General features: G+C 40.2%; 1 protein-coding gene across 1 annotated transcript in view; it reads right to left on the bottom strand.

Moving 5' to 3' along the window:
* Positions 1-2,255: 2,255 nt before the first annotated feature.
* The window catches only part of gdap2 (ganglioside induced differentiation associated protein 2), a 56,758-nt gene continuing 34,176 nt past the window's right edge, over positions 2,256-24,837 (bottom strand). The window contains exons 11-13 of the mRNA XM_080203758.1: positions 22,247-22,301; positions 9,545-9,688; positions 2,256-6,531 (exon numbers count right to left, since the gene is read on the bottom strand). Of these exons, the coding sequence (XP_080059884.1) occupies positions 6,484-6,531; positions 9,545-9,688; positions 22,247-22,301 (247 nt within the window). The 3' untranslated portion in view covers positions 2,256-6,483. The remainder of the gene's footprint in view (positions 6,532-9,544; positions 9,689-22,246; positions 22,302-24,837) is intronic.

The following is a 24,837-nucleotide window of genomic DNA, read 5'->3' as shown; positions in this document are numbered from 1 at the left end:
GAACGAGAGGGGTTACTATTTCAAACAAAACCAATTTGGTAATAAATTATGGATTCAAAGGAGAATTTTAGGAAAAGGCTAATCAGCAAACAAATCCACAACTAAATGATCGCAACACTTGGTTTCTTTTCTTAGCACCTCCCTCAATTCCATCTTTCTCTAGAACTATTCAGTTGGCTGTTAAACCAACTTATCCCATGTACTCTTTGTAAAAGATATACCCCAGTTGATTTCCTCTCTTTTTATGGGCTGCACAGTGGTAGAATGGTTAGCATTGCTGCCTCACAGGACCAGAAACCTGGGTTTAATTCCAGCCCTGGATGACTGTCTGGGTGGAGTATGCACATTCTCCCTATGTCTGACAAATTTACTGGAGTTCTATGAGGATGTGTCTAGGGCGGTGGCTAGAGGAGAGCAGGTGGATGTGGTCTTTCTGGATTTTCAGAAGGCGTTTGACAAAGTACCTCACAAGAGGTTATTGCAGAAGGTCGAGGGACATGGAGTTGGGGGTAGGGTGTTAGCGTGGATAGAGGATTGGTTGTCAAATAGGAGGCAGAGAGTGGGGGTCAACGGGTGCTATTTGGATTGGCGGATGGTGACTAGTGGGGTGCCCCAGGGGTCAGTGCTGGGGCCTCAGCTTTTTACCATTTATATAGATGATCTGGCGGAGGGAACCGAGTGTAGGGTGTCGAAATTTGCTGATGACACCAAGATTGGGGGAACGGCAAATTGTGCGGAGGGTGTGGAGAGTCTGCAGAAGGATCTAGATAGGCTGGGCGAATGGGCCAGGAAATGGCAAATGGAATTTAATGTTGGCAAGTGTAAGGTGGTCCACTTTGGTAGGAATAATGGTAGGAAGGACTATTACTTACGTGGCGAAAAACTGCAGCAGGCGACGGTGCAGAGGGACCTCGGGATCCTTGTGCATGAGTTGCAAAAACCCAGCTTGCAGGTGGTCAGGAAGGCGAATGGGATGCTGGCCTTCATAGCGAGGGGGATTGAATATAAAAGTAGGGAGGTCTTGCTGCAGCTGTATAGGGCATTGGTGAGGCTGCAGCTGGAGTACTGTGTGCAGTTTTGGGCGCCGCACCTGTGCAAAGATATTTTGGCCTTGGAGGGAGTGCAGAGGAGGTTTACTAGGCTGATACCGGAGTTGAGGGGGTTGAGCTATGAGGAGAGGCTGAATAAACTAGGCTTGTACTCGTTGGAGTTTAGAAGAATGAGGGGCGATCTCATTGAGACGTATAAGATGATGAATGGGATGGATAGGATAGAGGTGGAGAGACTCTTCCCGCTCAAAAAAGACAGTAGGACTAGGGGGCACAGCCTCAAGATAAAAGTGGGGGGGGGGTGGGGGCGGTTTAGAACAGAGTTGAGGAGGAACTTCTTCACTCAAAGGGTGGTGAATCTCTGGAATTCTCTGCCCGTTGAAGTGGTGGAGGCTGCTTCGCTAAATATTTTTAAGACGCGGGTTGATGGGTTTTTGATAAGAGAGAGGATTAAGGGTTATGGGGAGAGGGCGGGAAGGTGGAACTGAGCCACGACAGATCAGCCATGATCTTATTGAATGGCGGGGCAGGCTCGAAGGGCTAGATGGCCTACTCCTGCTTCTATTTCTTATGTCTATATGGGTTTCCTCCAGGTGCTCTGGTTTTCTCCTACAACCCAAAGATGGGTGAGTTATGCTCAATTGCCTGTTGGTATCAGGACGACTAGCAGGTAAATATGGGATAGGAGCTTGGTGCAAGATTAATGGGCTGAATGGCCTCCTCCTGCACTGTAGAGATTCTAACTTCACCAGCACGTCATAATCTTGCTTCAAGTTATGTCAGTATTTTTCAAGACGATTGTGCAACCACCTCAGATTTCTCATAACATTCAAGGACTACTAGAAACTAAATGCAGTCTAAAAACGTGAACAGGTTTTTATTCATCTTTTCATTGTGCTTTTAATGCAGCACCTTTAAGCATGAACCTGGCCTGATTATAGACAGACAAGTGGTGAAAACTATAAATAGGATATACATTTTCTTTTATAAATAATAAAACAGTTATATAACAGATTCAGAGAGCTGAAAGCATGAAGTCCATTTTATCCCACATCTAATGAGTTTAAGTTCACACTTTAGTCCTTAAAATATGGAGTCAATTACTGAAACTATTTTTTCAAAAGGTTATTCAAACTCAATTTAGATTACTTGGGTAACTAAAGATAAGCAATTGAATACATATCTAAAACTATTAAAGCACAAAGTACTCAAGGCTTTTACTTGATTGACAATGTTTTATTAACACAAAATAAAATTTCCCTGCCCAAATAGGGCAAGTTCTTGCACACAAGATCAACACATCTGTACCAAACAAAAACTGTGCAAATAACAGTGAAACCAGTTTTAACACAAATTATAACAGAACCAAACATTATGTACATGAACAACGTGAGGAACCATGAGCTGGGGTAGCGTGAGGTTTAGCTACAAGGATGACATTTAAGTGAAATAGAAGAGAATTTCATGTTCAAGATACATCTCTTAGTACTGTGGTTGAAGTCTGCATATATAAAATCAATCATTTGGCAGCAATATTGTTAGCCACACACTTGTGATTGCAGATTCAAAGCTTTTTGGCATATAAAAAAACAATCATCTAGATCTAGGCAGCTGACTCTTTTTCTATTGCTGAAGAGATGACGGTCTTTCTCTCTCAAAAAAGATGGAGACAGGAATAAGATGCTTCCAAGTATCATGGGATGGGATGCAGGGGGGGAAAATAGAACAAGATTTTTTAAGACAACATGGAAAGGGAATATTTCTGCACTGTAAAGCAATAATCAATATCAAAGGTCAGATTAAGACCTGTGAAGTATTGCATTCTATTTAAGTCCTAATACAGAATAGTTTAAAATTTAAGCAGCATTCATTTTGCAAATTTGTAAAATTCAATTTGTGAATAATTTTGCTGCTGTTTTCAGATACTTGCAATTGTATTCAACATGTGATAAAAGACTACAATTTAAACACAATCTGCCTTTTATACAAGAGCTACGTTATATTCTGATGCTACTCAATTTGCTTAGCATTTAAAATCCTTCAGTAAGTGAAATGACATCAGTAATGTCAGTTTATACTTAGAGCAATGGTAAAATTTGAATTTTCCTCCTCCCATGTCTTCATTCCCAGTGGAGATTCTTCTTTCCTTCATTCTCCTAAAAATCTAATATTCCATAGCAACATTTGTAATGTTGGGTGTTCTTGTTGGGCAATTGGAAATCAGAGCTCCTATTACTTTAAAGTTTTGGTTCCCATTAGGTAGAACTCTCCTTCAGTGATATGCTATATTTCAAGTGATGCAACCACATAATTGAGTGAAAAATAAGAAACATACCGTAAATTTGGACAAATGTGGACAGTAATTAACTATTAGTGTGAAGATTAGCAATGGAACCAGAATATGGAAATACAGAATTTTATATACATATTCATTGAGTTTTGTATAGCTTTTTGTGGAAGGTTGTGCATTGAGCAAATAGCAATTAAGCAAAGAATGTGCATCTTTGGACTGGCTCCACTGTTTGCAGCTCATTCCTTGTTCAAGAAATGTACCATTAGATTTGTTAAGTCTTGGTTCCTCTTGAAATGGGGAAAACAACTAAAATGAATATATTTTGTAGCTACTTTAAATCCCCTGAAATACTCAGATTTAAGTTTTGAAAAAGAAACTTGCTCACAATGTATGTGCCTCAAAAGAAATACATATACATCATTTGTACCTCTCAAGCTGACAGAAGCTTTTAGCCAAATACGACAATCCTCAGTATTGTGGAGGACATGTTGGCATCACAACTCTTTACAATTATGAATTCAAATACACATCTCAACATCAAAGCCAACACATGATCCATTTTATTAGCTCATGACCAGAGAGACAGGAGGAAACCCCTCAATGGAAAAGCTAATATTGGCTGTCATGCAAAATCATCTATTGGCATGATTTGTGTTCTTGGGTGAAAGCAATGAATCAGAAGCTCAAAGTAAACTCAGAATTCATTCTATAACCCAGAAGAGCTAGCCACTATTACCTAAAAAAGGACAAAATCCTCAATTTCATTAGAACTGCTTAGTTTCACAATTCTCTGTTTGAAGTTTTAAGCAAGTTCATAACATTGGGGCAGTACAGTGGTTAGCTGCCTCACAGCACCAGGGATCCAGGTTCGATTCCCGGTTTGGGTCACCGTCTGTGTGGATTTGCACATTCTCTATCTGTGTTGGTTTCCTCCAGGTGCTGGGGTTTCCTCCCACAGTCCAAGGATGTGAGGGTTAGGTGAATTGGCTGTGCTAAATTGCCCTTTAGCATCAGGGGAATTTAGCTAGTGTAAATTCATGGCGTTATGGGGGGTAGGGTGGGGTGGGATTATGGCCAGTGCAGACTTGATGGGCCAAATGGCCTGCTTTTGCACTGTAGGGATTCTATGCTTCTATGAAAATGTACATGTGAAAAATAATTGAATGAAAATTATTACAATAACATGTCAAAGCTAATATCCAATATATGAACATATTATAAAATGCTCTTAATGGACGTGGTGCAATGATTTTATATGTGCATTTACAACTGTAGTGTAAACAAAGGATATTTACAACAGACAGGATAAATTTAGCTATCATGACTTGAAAATCATAAGAAAAAAATCTTTACAATTCTCAACACAGTAAAACATTATTTCAGTTTTAAAATACTTTGACAAAATCTCAGATAAAAATATTACCCAATCACAAAACAATGTGTCCTAACCCTACTTTCATTTAAACTTCCTATTGTGTTGGTTGTGACATTTGCACAACAATCATTTCTGTTCTGATTGAAGTAGGAATTTAAGTACCAACATAAGTACTCAATTTATATTTGTGCGGCAAGTTTTTGCCAGTTAGTTGCCTGAAAATATGACAGAATGGACTTTCAACCAGTCAGGGCAGAATTCAAACCTGGCACTGATCATGTAACTAGACACATGAAAATCACTATGAATTTTAAATGGAATAATAGTCCAACATATTTTCATTACATATTATGGCCACTAAATTTTATAAAGAAAAAGTACTTGAAGACTCTAACATTCCCTTTTAAGTATTTTCTGAATCAAATTTTCTGTGGCAAAACGAGAAAAAAAATCTGCATTGCTTTAAACGAAGATAATAATCCCTTCCATTCAGCGTTTGCAACTGCATTCAACAACCGGTAAAATCTAAGATTTGAAAGCCAGTCACTTTTGACTAGAACTAAGAACTTTCAATTAATCTGAAAGACTTTTGACAAAGGTTGTACTGTAGAAGCAATTATTAATAGGAACCAATGATATTTCTACTGCAAAGTAAAATTATTCAATATAATTTCAATAAGGAAGCCCATTTGGAAACAGGATCGATAATAAAATGTTAAAAACCCATTGGCCTTTATCCATAAAGACCAACTATTTTGAGCAGGAATGCTCGAATTAACACATGACCTTCTGACCAGTGAACCATTTTTAAAACAACACCAAGAGTGTGTTTGCCTAAATTTAATCTTTGTCAACAATCCTTTGATTGAAGTTTTGAATTGTATTTACATAATGTATTAATACCTTTCAAAACTAAATTAGTGCCTTTGGGATATGTTTCTTAACAAAGGCAAAGTAATTGCAGTACTCCTGTGTCTAACTGCTTACCTGCAGCATAAGTATGAATCGTCTATGAGGAAGAGTGACATATGGAGGTTGCTTTACTGAATTGAAGTTGGAGTACAGACAACTGCTGTCAACTTGAAATTTTGCAGCATATTCACTTTGGCTTTATTTACATAGAAACTGAGCATATAAGAGATTTTTCTGGTTATAGATCAGCTCACTTCAGTTTTGCCTGAGTATATTTTGATGCACAGCTTGAAGTTGTTTAGGTTTTAGAAAACTCATAAGTGACATACCAGTAAGAATCAAGTATTGACTTGTAATGGTCCTGACAAAAAAACTGTTAAAAAGTTCCATATCCTGAATGAATTGTCAATATTATATCACTCATCTTGTACTCAGATACATGCTTTATGCACAAGTTTTACTATTGTTCAGTTGAAGTTAACAGGCACTGAAATATTTTTGTTAAGTAATAAAAAGTGAAAATTCAAGATGTTATCTTTAGAATAAAGTTAAGCCTTCCTTCATACCTCTTGCAGGAATTTTGAGTGAGATTTGACCAACAGGCTTTAGGCCAGTGGAAACAATAACCAATTAATTGCTAGAATTTATAACGCATGATCTAAGAAATAATTTTTAAATAAAAATAGAAGTTGCTGCCGCTTGCATTTTGTCTTGCATATAACAATTTGAATGCTATTCTAAAAAAGTTCAAAAGAGCTGAGGAAAAAAGGCCTCTGAATATTAACGTTTATTCATTCAGATCATTCAACGTCTGATATGCAGTTGGATATAGAAATCAATGGCATGCTGGTTCTTCATAGATCTGGCGAGGAGGGACATGAATATTGGTAAGGTCCATTAACCTGTGGAAAAAAAGGGAGATAGTCATTTCACTATTCTTAGAATTAGATTTCCTTTTTTCCATTCTAATCCCTTCATTACAAAGGCAAGACAATGTTCAAAAGTCTGTTGCCTTTAGTACAACTGCACAACGTGTGTTGCTAAAATACTCAAAGAACAAAGAAAATTACAGCATAGAAACAGGCCCTTCGGCCCTCCAAGCCTGCACCAACCATGCTGCCCGACTTAACTAAAACCCCCAACGCTTCTGGGACCATATCTCTCTATTCCCATTCTATCACGTATTTGTCAAGACGCCCCTTAAAAGTCATTACTGTTTCCACTTCCACTACCTCCCCCGGTGACGAGTTCCAGGCACCCACTACTCTGTAAAAGATTGTCTCATATCTCCTTTAAACCTTGCCCCTCACACCTTAAACCTGTGCCCCTAGTAATTGACTCTTTCACCCTGGGAAAAAGCTTCTGACTATCCACTCTGTCCATGTCTTTTGATCTTGTCGACTTCTATCAGATCACCCCTCAACTTCCATCGTACCAATGAGAACAAACCAAATTTCTCCAACCTCTCCTCGTAGCTAATGCCCTCCATACCAGGCAACATCCTGGTAAATCTTTTCTATACTCTCTCCAAAGCCTCCATGTCCTTCTGAAATTGACCAGAATTGAACACTATATTCCAAGTGCAGCCTAACAAAGGTTCTATAAACTGCAAGATGACTTGCCAATTATTAATTTTTAATTAAGAAGGCAAGCATACCAAATGCCTTCTTGACCACCTTCTCCACCTGCATTGCCACTTTCAGTGACCTGTGTACCTGTACACCCAGATCCCTTTGCCTAACAATACTCTTAAGGGTTCTGCCATTTACTGTATATTTCCTATCCGTATTAGACCTTCCAAAATGCATTCCCTCATTTGTCCGGATTAAACTCCATCTGCCATCTCTCCATCCAAGTCTCCAACTGATCTATATCCTGAAGTTCCTCTGATGGTCCTCATCGCTATCCGCAAATCCACCAATTTTTGTATCATCCACAAACTTACTAATCAAACCAGTTACATTTTCCTCCAAATCATTTATACTCCTACTATATACTTGTATACACTTAACTGTATGCAATTCCCATTTATTCAGAAAGCTTATTGCTAAAATCAGTCAACATTTGACAAACCAACTGTACAAATTTTCCATAATGTCCATAATTTACCAGATTATAGCAAGAAATCCTTCAAGGTTTTTTTTCAAATTCCAATTTAATCTTAATAAAAAATGTATCCCCTAGAAACATCAAAAGAAACTGTCAAGATTTTAAAAAAAGCATTTGTAGTGCTGTTCACCAGTTCAGATTCTGCACAAACAGCTTTTGCCAACTCGAAGATCATAGAAATCATAAGAATTCTAAAACACTATAGTGCAGAAGGAGGCCATTTGGCCCATCGAGTCTTCACCAACAACAATCCCACCAAGGCCGTGTCCCCGTAATCCCACACATTTACCCCACTAATCCCTCTAAACTTCGCATCTCCAGGACACTAAGGGGCAATTTAGCATGGTCAATCAACATAACCCGCACATCTTTGGACTGTGGGAGGAAACCGGAGCACCTGAAGGAAAACCACACAGACACAGGGAGAGAATGTGCAAACTCCATGCAGTGACCCAAGCCGAGAATCGAACCCAGGTCCCTGGCGCTGAGGCAGCAGTGCCACCTTGTTGGTTAGGGGGTTAGCCATGGTAAATGTGTGCAGTTACATGAATAAGGTTGGGGAAAGGGCCTGGATAAAGTACCCTGTCGGAGAGTTGGTGCAGACTTGATGGGCTGAATGGCCTCCTTCTACACTATGACATTATGATTTTATCATTTATTATGATTTTATGATTATGATTTTATCATTTTCCTTCAGGCAAATTGAAAACCAGGGAGTGGCAGTTCAGGAACATGCAAGCTTCACTCAAAATGATTCAGAATTATGTATTTTTTCTAGAATATCAAATTTACAATCGGGTTAGTCTTAGTTTAAGGGACAGCAGTGTTATTGCAATGTCCTCAAACTAGTAGAGTCCTCAGTAATCAAATCTTGCCACTGCATTTTCAGAAATTCAATTCAAAAAAGACGCAAAATAAAAATCAGCTATCAGTAAGATGATCATGAAGAAGCTAGGGAGATTGTTATATGTGAGTCCCTTCCTCAACCCATATTGGATTCACTTGTTCTCGACATTATTGAAGTTAAATAATTGCAATATTTATTCTCTTGGGAAAGCTCAGGAAGGGGGTGGAAAGACACAGGAGATGTGGGGTTTTACAACTCATCATACTGGACATGCAAGTTTGGAAATAAGCTGAAGTACAAAGAACTATTAACCTAGGAATTTCTCTTTTTAATTGGTAATGCAAATTTAGCTCCCTCATACTGAAGCTCAGGAACTTCACTTCAGTTTCTCATATGTCCTCCCTTAATCATTTGTCTGCTTGCCCTGCTATAGAATGGCAAAACATGATTGCTAGATTCCATATGCCTACTTTCTGGTAAGGTGGCATTAGGTACAGACAAGATACAAAGCAAATGGAAGTAAAAACTTGATGGATGTCTGCAAGTTAGCTTTAAAGAGAACTGTCATATGTTCAATAACAGGCAAGTTGCATTTTTCTTGACCCAAGGGACTGCAAATGACTTCAAATATAGATAAGGTGTATCATTCCATTTTGGTTTTATGATTAGAAGTAAAACTTTTTATTCCCCATCAACTTTGACCAGTTCTTCTGAGACATCTCCCAGACAGCACAAGGAAGTTCCCAATCTAAACAGATGACCAAACTGCAGATTGCAATCAGGAAAAAAAGGTAAATGCTGATGAATCTGGAATTGGACAACTGATTTTCAAATTATGAAAAGGAAATAAACATTCATCAAAAAACCAAATCTAATAATTGACATTGAAATGAAATATTACTATTTCAAAGTGCAAAGTTTACACAATAGTACCAGGACAGAGTAATCTGTTGATTTACCCTAGCATCGTACTCCAGTACAAACGGTGGAATGTCAATCTGCTCTGGGGAAATGAGCGCAAATAACTGAGGGAGGGTCTCAACATGATGAACTTTGTCCTTTAACCCAGAGACAGAAAAGGTTGTGAACATCCAGGTCATCACCTAAACAAGCAGGAACATAACAGAAAATGAACTATGAATTTGAAATTTCTAACTTTTTAGAATACTATATTTTAGTTAGATTAACAATTCAACTGAACAGTTTTCAGGGGTAACATCATTCTGATAACTTCATTCTGCAACATTCTACTGGAACCTTAAACCATTTGAAAGTGCTGCAGAGTGCAGATTAGAAACAAGACAAATGAGATCAATTTTTCATTAAAAGATATTTCTCTTTCAGTTGACCTGGAACAATTATTCTCCAGCGGCTGTAAATTGTACTTGCTACATTGCAGCCGTTTTTGCTTTTTTGTCATTTTGTTAATGCAGAGATTAACCTAACTTTAGCAACAGCGTACATTTTTATTGTTCACACTTCGTCAGCAGTTCTCAATCTTTGCGTTTTTGAAAGTTGTCTTGGAACCCAGGTGCAAGAATATAAAGGAAGTCAAGTATATCTTATTAAAAAAAAAAGAAAAAGTACATTCTATTTAATTATATTTTGAAATATAAAAATTAGGACCATAAAATGTAGACGGCTACTTGGCCCATCAAGTCTGCTCTGTCATTCAATGAGACGACGACTGATCTGATATGATAATCCTCTTCCTTACTTTTTCGCCTTATCCCCATAACCCTTGATTTTCTTACTGATTAAAAATTAATCTATCTCAGCCTTGAACATGCTTAACAAACTAGCTCCCACAGTCCTCTGTGGTAAAGAATTCCATAGATTCACAACCCTCAGACAGCAAATCCCTCTTCATCCCTGTCTTAAATTGGGGAACTCTTACTCTTACATTATGCCCTCTGGTCTTAGATTCTCCCACAAGGAGAAACCTCTCAGCATTTACCCTGCCAAGCTCCTTGAGAATCCGATATGTCTTAATAACGTCGCCTCTCATTCTTCTAAACTCCAGTGAGAACTACTGCTCAACCTCTCTTCATAAAAAAAACCCCTCCATACCCAGAATCAATATGGGAACATTCTCTGGACTGCCTTCAATGCCAGTATATCTTTCCTTAGATGAGGGGACCAAAACCGTTCATAGTATTCTAGGTGTGGTCTAACTAGTGCTTTATGTAGTTACAGCAAAACTTCCCCGTTTTTATTCTCCATTCTCTTTGAAATAAAAGCCAACATTCCATTTACCTTCCTAATTAGCTTCTGAACTTGCATGCTAACGTTTTGTGATTTATGCACGAGTTCAAAATCCCTCTGTACTGTGACGTTCTGCAGCCATTCTCCATTTAAATAATATTCAGCTCCCTTATTCTTCCCAAAGTGCATTACTCCACATTTTCCTACATTTATATGCCAAGATTTTGCCCACTCATTTAACATGTCTACATCCCACTGTAAACTCTGTTTCATTTACTTGTGTCATCCACAACCTGGCAATAGTATGTTAACTACCCTCATCCAATTCATTGATACATATTATAAATGATTGTGGCCCAGCACTTATCTCTGTGGCACTCCACTAGCCACAGGTTGCCATCCTGACAAAACCTCTCCTATCCCAATTCTGTCTTCTATTATTTAGCCAATCCTCTTTATAGAACAAAGGGCAAAGAAAATTACAGCACAGGAACAGGCCCTTTGGCCCTCCAAGCCTATATCGATCATGCTGCCCGAATTAACTAAAACCCCCAACCCTACCGGGGACCATATTCCTCTATTCTCATTCTATTCATGTACTTGTCAAAATGCCCCTTAGAAGTCACTATGGTATCCGCTTCCACTACCTCCCCCGGCAACCAGTTCCAGGCACCCACTACTGTGTAAACCTTGTCCCTTGCACCTTAAACCTACGCTCCTTTATAATTGACTCATCCACCCTGGGAAAAAGTTTCTGACTATCCACTCTGTCCATGCCCCTCAATCTTGTAGACTTCTATCCAGTCTCCTCTCAACCTCCGTCATTCCAGTGAGAACAAACCAAGTTTCTCCAACCTCTCCTTGTAGCTAATGCCCTCCATACCAGGCAAGATCCTGGTAAATCTTTTCTGTACAGCCTCCAAGTCCTTCTGGTAGTGTGGCGACCAGAATTGAACACTATATTCCAAATGTGACCTAACAAAGGTTCTAAAGCTGCAACATGACTTGCCAATTTTTAAACTCAGTACCCCAGCCAATGAAGGCAAGCATGCTATATGCCTTCTTGATTATCTTCTTCACCTGCATTGCCACTTTGTGACATGTCTACCTGTACACCCGCATCCTTTTGACTATCAGTACTGTTAAGGGATCTGCCATTTATTGTATATTTCCTATCTATATTAGACCTTCCAAAATGTATTACCTCACATTTGTCCAGATTAAACTTCATCTACCATCTCGCCGCCCAAGTCGCTAACTGATCTATACCCTGCTGTACCCTCCAATGGTCCTCATAGCTATTCGCAAATCCACCAGCCTTTGTGTCGTCCGCAAACTTACTAATCAATCCAGTTACATTTTCCTCCAGGTCATTTATATATACTACAAACAGCAAAGCTCCCAGCACTGATCCCTGAAGAACATCACTTGTCACAGCCCTCCATTCAGAAACGCATCCTTCCACTGTCTTTGACCGAGCCAGTTTTATATCCACCTTGCCAGGTCATCTGTGATCCCATGCGACTTCATCTTCTGCACCAGTCTGTCATGAGGGACCTTGTCAAAGGCCTTACTGAAGTCCACGTAGACAAGATCCACTGCCCTACCCTCAACCATCTGTGTCACTTCCTCAAGAAACTTGATCAAGTTTGTGAGACATGACCTTCCCTTCACAAAACCATGATGCCTCTCACTAATAGGTCCACTTATTTCCAAGTGGGAATAAAGCCTGTCTCGAAGAATCCTCTCCAATAATTTCCCTACCACTGATGTAAGGCTCACCGCCCTACAATTACCTGGATTATTCTTGCTACCTTTCTTAAACAAAGGAACATTAGCTATTCTCCAATCCCCTGGGACCTCCCCTGTGATGTGGAGATGCCGGTGTTGGACTGGGGTAAACAGTCAGAATTCTCACAACACCAGGTTAAAGTCCAAAAAGTTTATTTGGTAGCAAAAGTCACTAGCTTTTGGAGCACTGCTCCTTTGCCAGGTAAGTGGGAGTTCTGTTCACAAAGAGGGTATATAAAAACACAAACTCAATTTACAAAATAATGATTGGATTGCGAGTCTTTATAGGTAATCAAGTCTTAAAGGTACAGACAATGTGAGTGGAGAGAGAGTTAAGCGCAGGTTAAAGAGATGTATATTGTCTCCAGCTGGGACAGTTAGTGAGATTCTGCAAACCCAGGCAAGTCATGGGGGTTATAGATAGAATACTGATGCAAAGTGCTCATTTAATACCTTGTCCATTTCCTCTGGTTCCACTCATAGGTCTCTCCCTTGACCTTGAGTGGGCCAACCCTCTCCCTGGCTACCCTCTTGCTCTTTATACACGTATAAAAAGCCTTGGGATTTTCCTTAATCCTGCTGACCAATGCTTTTTCATGACCCTTTTTAGCTCTTCTTACTCCTTGCTTAAGTTTCTTTCTACTTTCCTTGTATTCCACACTTGCTTCGTGTTCCCAGCCTCCTAGCTTTGACACATAGTTCCTTTTTCCTTTGGCTAGACTCACAATATCTCTTGTTATCCAAAGATTCCAAAACTTTCATACTTATCCTTCATCCATACAGGGACATGCCGGTCCTGAATACCTATCAACTTACACTTGAAAGCCTCCCACATGCCAGGTGTTGATTTGACCTCAAATATGTGCCCCCAGTCTACATTCTTCAGATTCTGTCTAAGATTGTTGTAATTAGCGTTCCCCCAATTTAGCACCTTAACTTGAGGACTACACTTATCTTTGTCCAACAGTACCTTAAAGCTTACAGAATTGTGGCCACTGTTCCTGAACTGCTCCCCTACTGAAACATCGACCACCTGGCTGGGCTCATTCCCCAATACCAGATCCAGTATGGCCCCTTCCCTAGTTGGACTATCTACATACTGTTTCAGGAAGCCCTCCTGAATGTTCCTTACAAACGCTGCCCCATCCACACCCCTAGCACTAAGTGAGTCCCGGTCAATATAGGGGAAATTAAAATCTCCCACCACAACAATCCTGTTACTTTTACACTTTGCCAAAATCTGCCTACATATCTGTTCCTCAATCTCCCACTGGCAGTTGGGTGGCCTATAGTAAATCCCCAACATTGTGACTATTCCTGAGCTCTATCCATATTGCCTCGCTGTATGAACCCTCTGAGGTTTCCTCCCACAGTACAGCTGTGATATTCTCCTTAACCAGTAGAGCAACTCTCCCAAATGATCTATTCTAATATTATAACTCCAACACTGTGGATGAGAATCGGGGAGGGAGTAAGCAGACTATTCAATTTAGTTATATAAATTTAATTGGCAATTTATAAATCCTAGCTAAAATACTAATGGTTAACATGACAGAAATAAGACTTTTCTCAAGGCTCTAAGACTAACTTTATTAGTATGTGAGCTAATATGTATAAGTCTGCAAGCATTGAAAGAGTTCAGATTTCTTTTGCAGAGATTAACTTCGGACAAATTACAGTTCTACAATCCTAATTTGAGAATATGCAAATGACTAATTTGGAATGGCACAATAATGAACAACACAAACTTGTGACTGGCATATGTTCCTTCCTCTCCTTTAGTAATGGATCATTCATTTGTGCAGTAAATTTACCAGATGCAATGCACTTTTTTAAAAATATCTTCTTTACTGTTTGTTAACATTCCTAAATTTACAACTTCTCATTTAATTCAGAGAGGTTTATTGACTTATGGTAAGTACGTATTTGGGAACTACAAAGTAAAAAGGTTGAACAGAAAAATGTAAACCAAGATTGAGTAAACTATGTTTACCAGACATAAGGCACCTTAACCCTTAGTTGGGAAGAGAGGAATGTGACCTATGTGTCTCCAGCACCCACAGGCATGGCTGTTGGTACACACAGTAAGAAGTCTCACAACACCAGGTTAAAGTCCAACAGATTTATTTGGTAGCAAAAGCCACTAGCTTTTGGAGCGCCCGCTTCTCCTTCGTCAGGTGAGCCCTGGTCTTAGAGGTTGCGACCACACACTTTTGGCAGTATTACTACAAGGACGACTTGGTAGACCAGGCCCAGTAGCCCACACCTCACGAGTATTAGATCCAGTCAAACAGGGCTTCTCTGGGTGCGAATGACACCTGCTCATGATATTTTGGGCTATGCAGCCTTTTGCCTATATTATTGGATTAAACCCAATAGCAATTCTCACTGAACACACCCCAACCCAGCTTCTGCTGGATGGCTGCCTTAAAGACGGCTTGGTAAGCCAGGTCTGTGCTGCCTGTTGGACATTATTACAGGGTGGGGACATCACCACCGTAAGTGAACCAAAATGCCCACGTTCTTGGCAGATAATTTAAATTATGGGGAAGATCCACGAGTATCAGGTTATAGCCACAAAGAACCCCATACGTCCGTTTATACTGAAACAACAGGAGCACGATCAGGGACAAAACAGAATTACCCAACAGACAATCAGCCATAAGAATTTATATAAATAGTTCATCCACCATAGAGGATGGAACCAGGATCACAAGATGTGACATTTATGTGGAACATCAACAGGGACAGCCACTAATAGAACTCTCAAACTACCTAGCCGTTTGAGTGCTCAAGCTGCTGAACTAGCTGCAGTTGCATACATAGTCAGTCATCCAGATTTATTTCCAACCCCCACCAGCATATACTCTGATAGGAAAGTCCCTATCATCAGCCTCCTATTACAATATATTCAGCAGGCCATGGAAGGGTGTACATATGGAATTGTTAAAAGTTAGAAGCCTCCCCACCTGGCAATACAAGTCAGATGCATTGGCCAAAGCAGGTGCCTGTACAAGACAACTTTGGCAGCCACCCATAGGAGAGCAAGTAAACGCTGTGGCCATCTACCAAATTAATATAGCCAACCTGGTCCAGGCACAGCACATTGACAATTCCCTAAAACAAACAAGGAGTCTACCCAGCCCCATACAAGAAATGGAAGGTCGAAATACAAATTCAGGATGGTTTAATATTGAAGGCAAGCATGTAAGGTGCCCCTATCCAAGACTGAAACCAGTTCATCTACCAATACCATGACGGACATGGACATCAAGCAATAGAGACAACAACCGAGCTTTGGTGGTCCGAACTACACGATGATGTCACCCATTATAATGAAAATTGCTTAATTTGCACTCAAAACAACCCCGATAGGTAGGCCAGGAAAGCTGAGCTAAGGCGCACACGCTCAGTAAAAGGCCCCTGGACAAACCTTCAAATTGATTATATCGGTTCACTACCACCATGCAGGAATGGATTTAAATACATCCTGGTAATAACAGACACTGTCACCAAATGGGTGGAGGCATTCCTCACTAGATCCAACACAGCTAAGGCCACTGCAAAAAATACCAACAAGTGTTTACACGATGAGATCTTCCCCACAGCATAGAGTCTGATCAAGGAACACATTTCACAGGGCTGGTGATGTAGAACGTTATGGTACTGTTTGGCATCAAGCAGAAATTCCACACTGCCTACCATCCACAATCCAGTGGAATCCAGTAGAGCACATAAACCAAATGTTAAAAGGAAAACTGTGCAGTAAAACAACATGACATGGGATATAGTGCTTCTCTTTGCCCTCAAGATGGTATGTAACACCATTTCCAGCTCTACTGGTTCATTAATGAGTGGCCAGCCTGAGGGGAGCTGAATATTTACTGGGATTTGACTTAACTGAGCCTCCTATCACAACAGTCATGAGAAAGCCGTCCAGCAAATGACCAAAAACATTAAAGCAGCCTAGTTAGCCTTCACTGTCCGACTAGAAGTTAAAAAGGAACAGAGCAAGGCATATTTTGATAAAAGAGTACATCCCATAAAATAAACAGTTGGCCAGCAGGTAATGATTTCCCTCTACAATTCCAGTTCTTTCTTGTCCAAGATATGCAAGCCTGCACACTGACAAAATAAGCTGCTCAGTGTACAAGGTCCTGATTGCCAAAGGGGAAACTGGTTGGTTCCATGTAAATCAATTGAAAGCTTACAGGATTCAGGATAATCACTTCCACCATCTCACATTAGAGATAGGAGAGGATGACACTAGGTGACCAGAGTGGCCTCACCAGTAAACATATTTCCCCAGACACCTCCTCATCCACTTCCACCAGACCCTTATCCCTATCACGCTATAGCCAAATGCCTCTTCCCCACCTGAAGTATCCCTAGGTGTACTGACTGAACTGGACTTAACAGGACACTTGCACACCCTAAAGAACTGATGTAACTCACTAGACGACGACCCTCGCAGCATTATGAATTCCCCTATAAACATGAGTCTTACTGACCTCAGACCCAATGGTGAGGCCCTGACTAAATGACATCAGGTTATTTTAATGGGTACACCTGATGCCGCATCCCCCACCTGGGTAAGGGACCAGACACATAGGTTGATTAGGATAAAGGACTCCCAAATCCTGAACCGAATACAGACCCCAGTGCAGTCCAACGAACAGACATAGGTATGGAAGCCAGGTGAGGATGTCATGATGGAGCCCCATGAGACGGATAATTTAGAGGATGAGTCTCTGTTTGGCAATTTGTTAATGGAAATGCCGAATAACGAAATCCAAGGTGAAATTCAGCCTACAATGCAGAACCATGCAAGGTACAAGAATCTCTGATGGAAACACCCACTTACAAATCCCTCAATCTGCAATCTGACCGACCTATATCAAAATGTTCATGGTTAAATGCAACCAATTCATCTCCATGTTGTCCATATAATGTTAGTACAATTAACCAGGTTACCAACACAGCCCGACGCCATGCTCTTTCGCCACCTTTCTCCAGATAAGATAGGACGTCCAGGCCATGGTGTGAAATTTTAAAATCACCAAGGCAACAGCGCTAAATTTTAAAATCAAGGTGATCGTGTTAAATTTTAAAATCGAGACAACTGCTACATTTTAAATTCATTCTGCCTTCGAACCCGCAAGGCACTCATGGCACCTTGTCTCACCCACGTCCTGCAGGAGGTAACAAAGCCAACTTCTTCAGGTCATGACAAACCGACTCCAATACTATTTAAGTCCTTAGGGCCAAAGGTGACTGCTGCTAAAACAAACAGACTGCCTTGATTTTGCTGGCCAGTTTAAACCAGCTCTTTTCCAAGACTCCATGACTCATATACTTTTCGATTTAAAGAAAAATTTGCTTGGCAGTGATTCACAATTGAAAGAAAAAAAAAACAAGTGCAAGCGAAAATCAATACACCTAGGTCCTCCTGACCACACCACTGTCGATAGCGTTCAAAAAAGGGGGGAGACATGGACAGTAAATACATGTATATACATCAAATATTAGACGCGATAGCAGCAGAAATTACATTGATCTCCTCAGGACAACAAAAATGCAACTTAAGATCTACCTCAGCGAATTCTTCATCAGGTGAAGCACTCAGGACACCCCAAGCAAAATGAACTTTTTGTATCCTGGCTATTTATGGCTTGCCCCACCTGACAGGGAGAAAATGTAATGATAGTGTGTCATGGGTGCATCCAATAAGAGTATAATGTTTGGGTGTAACAGCCAGCAGCTGATACACAAAAAACCAAATGGCAGTTCAAGCTGAATGTTATTTGAGTGACACCATAGCAGGGGAATGGTGGAGATTTTCAAATGATGGGTGCCCTGAAATTGAATGTCTGGCTGACAGCCTAGAGAAAGGGCAGCGGTGCTCCAGGACACTCAGAGGGGAATTTTGCCTTGTATAAAACAAGAAATGGGCTGAAACTAACCCCCAAACCATCCCACTCTATTTGTTCTGAAGCCACCCCTGGACCATAGAATGGACTGATACTAAAACATACAGGGAAAATCTTATATGACAACATCCACCACAAATTGGTACCTGTGGTGGTGGACATAGCTGGGACCCAACTGCCAGAATGGTTTTCTCCTCAGCTTAAGAGATTATACCTCCACCTGACTTGCAGGCTGTTAAGATGGAAGATAAGGATAGATGGAAGATAAGGATGGATGAAAGACAGGAAAGATCTAAGAAAGCATTAGTTAATGACATGGCCACAGCATACGGGTTAGAGGTAGCAACCATTGACGCCCATGATTTAGCCGACCTGGACAATAAACTGAGGATTCTGACCCAACAGGTTAAACAGACACCGAATTCCATTAATGAGGTCAATCAGCAAGATGCTGAAGGGGAACTGACTGGGAATGCAGTCAGCAGCCACATGGTCGCTGCATTAGAAGGACATGCCAAGACAATCAAATTATTTGGGAAAAATTGGAGGATGATGACTGACAACAGAACCAGACTTTATGTAGTGTATATGGACAATGGATGATAGAGCAGTTAAGGGAAAACCTAAACCAGGTACACAGCAGACAGGTTTCATCTTGGATTAGTGATGAGCAGATGGAACACTTATCTATGGGTAACTGCCAGATGCAACAGTGACCGAAGTCTAGTTCAATGACAACTGCAAAGGGACTCCAGGGAAAGTCCTGGGAATGATAATTAGGGCTCACCATAATCAGGTCGGATTGAGGGTTTTTGAGGTAGAAAATATAGGGATTATCCATGAGGATATCAGGGTACAATGGCACTTTACTATACTCAGTGGAGAAAGAAGGGAGACTCAGAGGTACTACTCTGGACATGTTGTCAGCAAACTAATGAAATAATTGCATGCCCGTATCCAGTTTACTTAAATGAGCAATGCACTATGTGCTTCAGAACAAACACTAGCCTAAATTGCTCAGTAGAAGCTTGTAGCCTTGTCACAGACATAACTCAGGTGGCTTAGAAAAGAGCAGGGAAATACTGTCTCATCATCACCCTGAAACAATGGTAGGAAGGATTATTACTTACGTGGCGAAAAACTGCAGCAGGCGACGGTGCAGAGGGACCTCGGGGTCCTTGTGCATGAGTCGCAAAAACCCAGCCTGCACGTGCAGCAGGTGGTCAGGAAGGCAAATGGGATGCTGGCCTTCATAGCGAGGGGGATTGAATATAAAAGTAGGGAGGTCTTGCTGTGGCTGTATAGGGCATTGGTGAGGCCGCAGCTGGAGTACTGTGTGCAGTTTTGGGCGCCGTACTTACGCAAGGATATTTTGGCCTTGAAGGGAGTGCAGAGGAGGTTTACTAGGCTGATGCCGGAGTTGAGGGGGTTGAGCTATGAGGAGAGGCTGAATAAACTAGGCTTGTACTCGTTAGAGTTTAGAAGAATGAGAGGAGATCTCATTGAGACATATAAGATGATGAATGGGATGGATAGGATAGAGGTGGAGACACTCTTCCCGCTCAGAAAGGACAGTAGGACTAGGGGGCACAGCCTCAAGATAAAGGCGGGGGGGGGGGGGGGGGGGGGGGTGCGGTTTAGAACAGAGTTGAGGAGGAACTTCTTCACTCAAAGGGTGGTGAATCTCTGGAATTCTCTGCCCGTTGAAGTGGTGGAGGCTGCCTCGCTAAATATTTTTAAGACGCGGGTTGATGGGTTTGTGATAAGAGAGGGGATTAAAGGTTATGGGGAGAGGGCGGGAATGTGGAACTGAGCCACGACAGATCAGCCATGATCTTATTGAATGGTGGGGCAGGCTCGAAGGGCTAGATGGCCTACTCCTGCTCCTATTTCTTATGTTCTTAATATTGTGCTGTACATTGCAACATTACTAACACTACATTCTGCATCAAACCAGACATATCAGTCATGGTGTGCCTCATTCAACTGATAGACATTCACAAGAGGGAGGGGTTAGATTTAAATACCACTGATGAATTCCGACAGACTCTAGGGGAGTATTATGAGAAACATGACAAGCTTAAAACTCCTACCGGAGGAGTTGAACCAGATTCTGATAAAATTGGCTGCCGCCCACAGAATCTTTGCCAAAGTAATACAGCAGGCCCAAGAGGTTAAAAAGGAAAATTAAAGAAATTAAGGTTACCACATGGTGGAATGATCTTTGGAATTGAGGCTCAAACATCCAAATCCACCCATTTGTTCGCATAAAGTCACACCTGGCAGTATTACTGATTTTGTTCACCCTGTATATCTCGTCATCCTCACATTCCAATTCAGCCGATGGGAAAAGAGGATCGCCCAGAGACAGGACACAAGGTTCGCCTTTGAATCACGGTCCCCTCTAATTCAGTAGAGCAGCGTTTATACGAAACCTGCTGGATTGCTATTTGCACTAATGGACAGTTGAAAATCTTAATGTACCCTGGATTCATGAATACTTTATATTAATACTTGTTTGAATGTTTTGGTTTGTAATTGACTTATGGTAATAATGGTTATGTGATTATTTGCAACAGTAGAATGTTTACTGTCTGTGGCTTCTGTAATGTAATTAATGTTGTAGGAATGTGTTATTACTTTGCATGCCAATGCCTGGACAGTTGAGTGACTGGGAAATTTCTGACAGGTATTGATCCATTACACTTCACATTGAGGATCAACAGGGGGGGACTGTGGCCAAACAGGCCAGTTAAGATGGTGGTTTGTAAGAGCACGCTGGGATAATTGGACAAGTGCTGAAAAAGACAGGCTGCAACCTCAAAAGAAACAGCACAGAGTGATAAACAGGCTGTAGCTGCAAGGGCTGGAATACATGAGATGTAGGCCATCTCCAAGGCAAAGAACACTTTCTGGTCAAACTGGGTTGTTTACCAGACATAGGGTTCCCTAAACCCTTATTAGGGAGGGAGGTATGTGACCTATGTGCCTACAGCACCTATAGGCATCGAGTACACACCCAGAAATTGATGTGGAAGCACCTGTTTGGACCTTGTCGATCAGGATGATCAAGTTCTGATTGATCGATTCGCAATGGCTAAAAAGGGTGCGAAAACCAATGCAGTAGAAGAATCTCTCTGTCTCTCCCAATGAACAAACGACAACGGTGAATCATCAGCAGCAACAACCAGCTGGAAGAGAGTCACCATACCCAAGAAAGGAAGGAAAACCAGGGCCAGAATATCAGACCAGACTGAGGGATCAGACTGTGTAGAGGACTACAGAGGCCAACACGCAAATAAAGACCAATATCTGGGTACTTGCCAGTCACGCAAAAGTCAAGTCAAGGTCTAGTATTGGACTTGAACTTTAGTATTCTGTAAGATAGCTTATTGTTGATTGGATGGATGATTAATAATTGTGTGCAAATAAATATTATTGCACTAAGTCTATTCGCTGTTCTTTGTCCACTGTACAAAGATTGAATACAGATTGTGCAGCAAGAAATAAAAGTATAAATATTATGTTCAGATGTTTGTGCTGTCTGAGTTATCAATGCCTAATGTCAAAGTGCAACATATTAAATAATTAACGTCTTGTAAAAGAAACACAGTAAATAATATTGTGCTACTGCTCATTTTGTAAATTCAGTTTTCCTAATTTTGGATTCATCGTAGATATTTTGATTTGCCACAAGTATATTACGTGGATACAGTCTTTACAGAAAGCCCATACCTTAGATCTAAATGTTGGATGTACAAAGTAAAATGCCTTCATGTTTTTCTTGTACCTGGAGAAAACAGAAGGGAAACATTATACATCAAGAAGCTTCTACTATCATCAGTCTCTATATCATTGCTGCCTCTGAAAGTTGCCTTATTTAACACACATGAAAGCATTTTTGTCATACATGTCTTCACACAAAAAAAAAATCAATATTTCTCTGTAGCAGTAGTCACTGTTTTAGCACACAAGACGACATGATTCATTTCTTTTACAAGACATGTTATCCGATGCCTTGGTCAAGAACTCAACTTCACAAACATGGCATTAGAAATGTCAATCATCATTCTACTGTGCATCTCTTTGCCTCTATGACACACATTCTAAACCAAAGTTAATGATGCACTTGCAAAAAATTGATTACATTTTAAAAAACAGATAAATTTCCAAGAAAACATTGCTCAAATCACTGAAGCTCACCCAGGTCTAATGACTTTGGTGTCACTTCAATTTCCTCAGTGGACTGAATTAAGCAAAAATGAGATCTAATCATTTAACTTATGTAGCTATCTATTTACTGACTTTCCATTGTAAAACAATTGCAAGGTTGTGTGTTTGTACAGGAAGGTGAATTATCAGTGGTCTGTCACCATGCAGTTGGTTAAATGAAAAAAAAAGTCAAGAAGTCTGGCGTTACTGTGAATTGGAACAATGATTGCAAATAGCCAAATAAAAAAAATACAGTTAGTTAGTGAGAAACAAAGACAGAGATTTGAAGAGTGGTACTAACCACTTTATTGGGTGTTCTTATGAGACATTTATTCAACATTTGAAACAGGACTGTGTTTAAATAGGGGATGTGATGGCATAGCAGTTTTGACACTGGAGTAGTAAGCCAGATCCTCAGGGACCAAGGATTCTGGGGAACCAAGGTTCAAATCGCACCATACAGATGGCAAAATTTGAATTCAGTAAAAATTTGGAATTAAAAGTCTAATGATGATCATGAAACCATGATCAATCGTTGTAAAAACACATCTAGTTCATTAATATCCTTTATGGGAGGAAATCTGTCACTTTAGTTGTGACTCCAGATCCACAGCAATGTGGCTGACTCTTAAATACTTTCTGAAATGACTCAGCAAGCCAATCAGTTCAAGGCAATTAGGGTTGCACAATAAATGCTGGCCTAGCCTGCGATGTCCATATGTTCGGAATGAAAAGAAAATGTAGTTGTATTTGGTGGAGGTCAGTTGGAGACAAGGTGCAGGTTCTTTTATAGGAGGAAACATTACATATTTCATTTCAATCCTAAAAATCAAAATGATTCCATAAAACTCATTTTACTATGTAACATAGGATACATTTTAAATCAAGTTAATTGAGAAAATAATTGTTTATAAATTTTAGTGTAGAAATTTCATCAATTGAATCTGATGGATTTTAGCATATATTTAATTTTAAATTATTTTCTATTCAAATCTATATTCAGAACTCTTCACTTCTCAACCATATTTATGTTTTATTTTCTTTCCATAGCACACGCACATGGTTTTGTTTTTTAGCATGTTACATTAGCATGCACAATACTGTTCAATCAAACCTCATATCAACCATCACTCTTGGACTTGGCAGGTGGTTTTACAGCCTTCTCATTTAACTGGGCTGGGGATTGATCCATTAAGTTTGCCTGCACTAGTGGTTAGGTTCTTCCATATCAGGCTCGAACCCAATGCCTTCTGGTTCAGAGGTAGAGTGCTAGCAACTGTATTATACAGTCTCCATGTAGAACTATTGCTCTCAGTAGTTTTACATGGAAAAAGAAAATAAAGACAAGGAACATACTTCTGTAAAATAAATACATAATAGTCATACCTTGAAAGTCAAAGATTTGCAAATTAGTCAACTATTTATGAAAGGTATTAGAGTTTCTGAACCTACAATCAATAAAACACATCTACAATGAGTTATTTACATTTAATTTCATACAGAGAATGGTTAACAGCATTAGAAACCATTTGACCCTCGTGTGTGCCAGTTCGCTGCAGGAACTCAATCAGTCCCAATGACAGTTCCCTGAACTCCTGCAAATATTTCACTTTAGATAATTATCCAATTCTCACTTGAAAACCACAACAGTATCTGTCTTCACCCACTCTTGGCCAGCGTGTTCAAAATCCTAATCGCTCGCTGTCTAAAAAAAGTTTGACCTTGCCATTGGTTCTTTTTAAATTGGTGTCCTCTGTTTCCCAACCTGTCCACCAATGGAAAGAATTCTTCCCTATGTTATGTTCTCCAGGCCACTCAATTTTGAGCATCTCTATCAAATCTTCTTAACCTTCCCTTGAAAACAGCTCTGGCTTCTCTAATTTATCTACATATCTGAAGTCCCTCATCATTGAGACTATTCTTATAAATCTAAGTGAAATATTAATGTTAGACAATACTTTATTCTATTACTCTCCAAATGCTTTACTTTTAATGCCCTTGAACATAATGTCACGTTCAATTTCTTGGTTCAGGCTTTTACCTTTGCCACACTTTAAAAAGACCCAATGAAAGTCAAAGCATGTCATCCAAATGGCCATGGTGCACCACACTTC

Source organism: Carcharhinus amblyrhynchos, chromosome 15, assembly GCF_965287045.1.
Source record: "Carcharhinus amblyrhynchos chromosome 15, sCarAmb.v2.hapA, whole genome shotgun sequence".
Taxonomy (NCBI): domain Eukaryota; kingdom Metazoa; phylum Chordata; class Chondrichthyes; order Carcharhiniformes; family Carcharhinidae; genus Carcharhinus; species Carcharhinus amblyrhynchos.
This window is presented reverse-complemented; position numbering and strand designations above follow the sequence as displayed.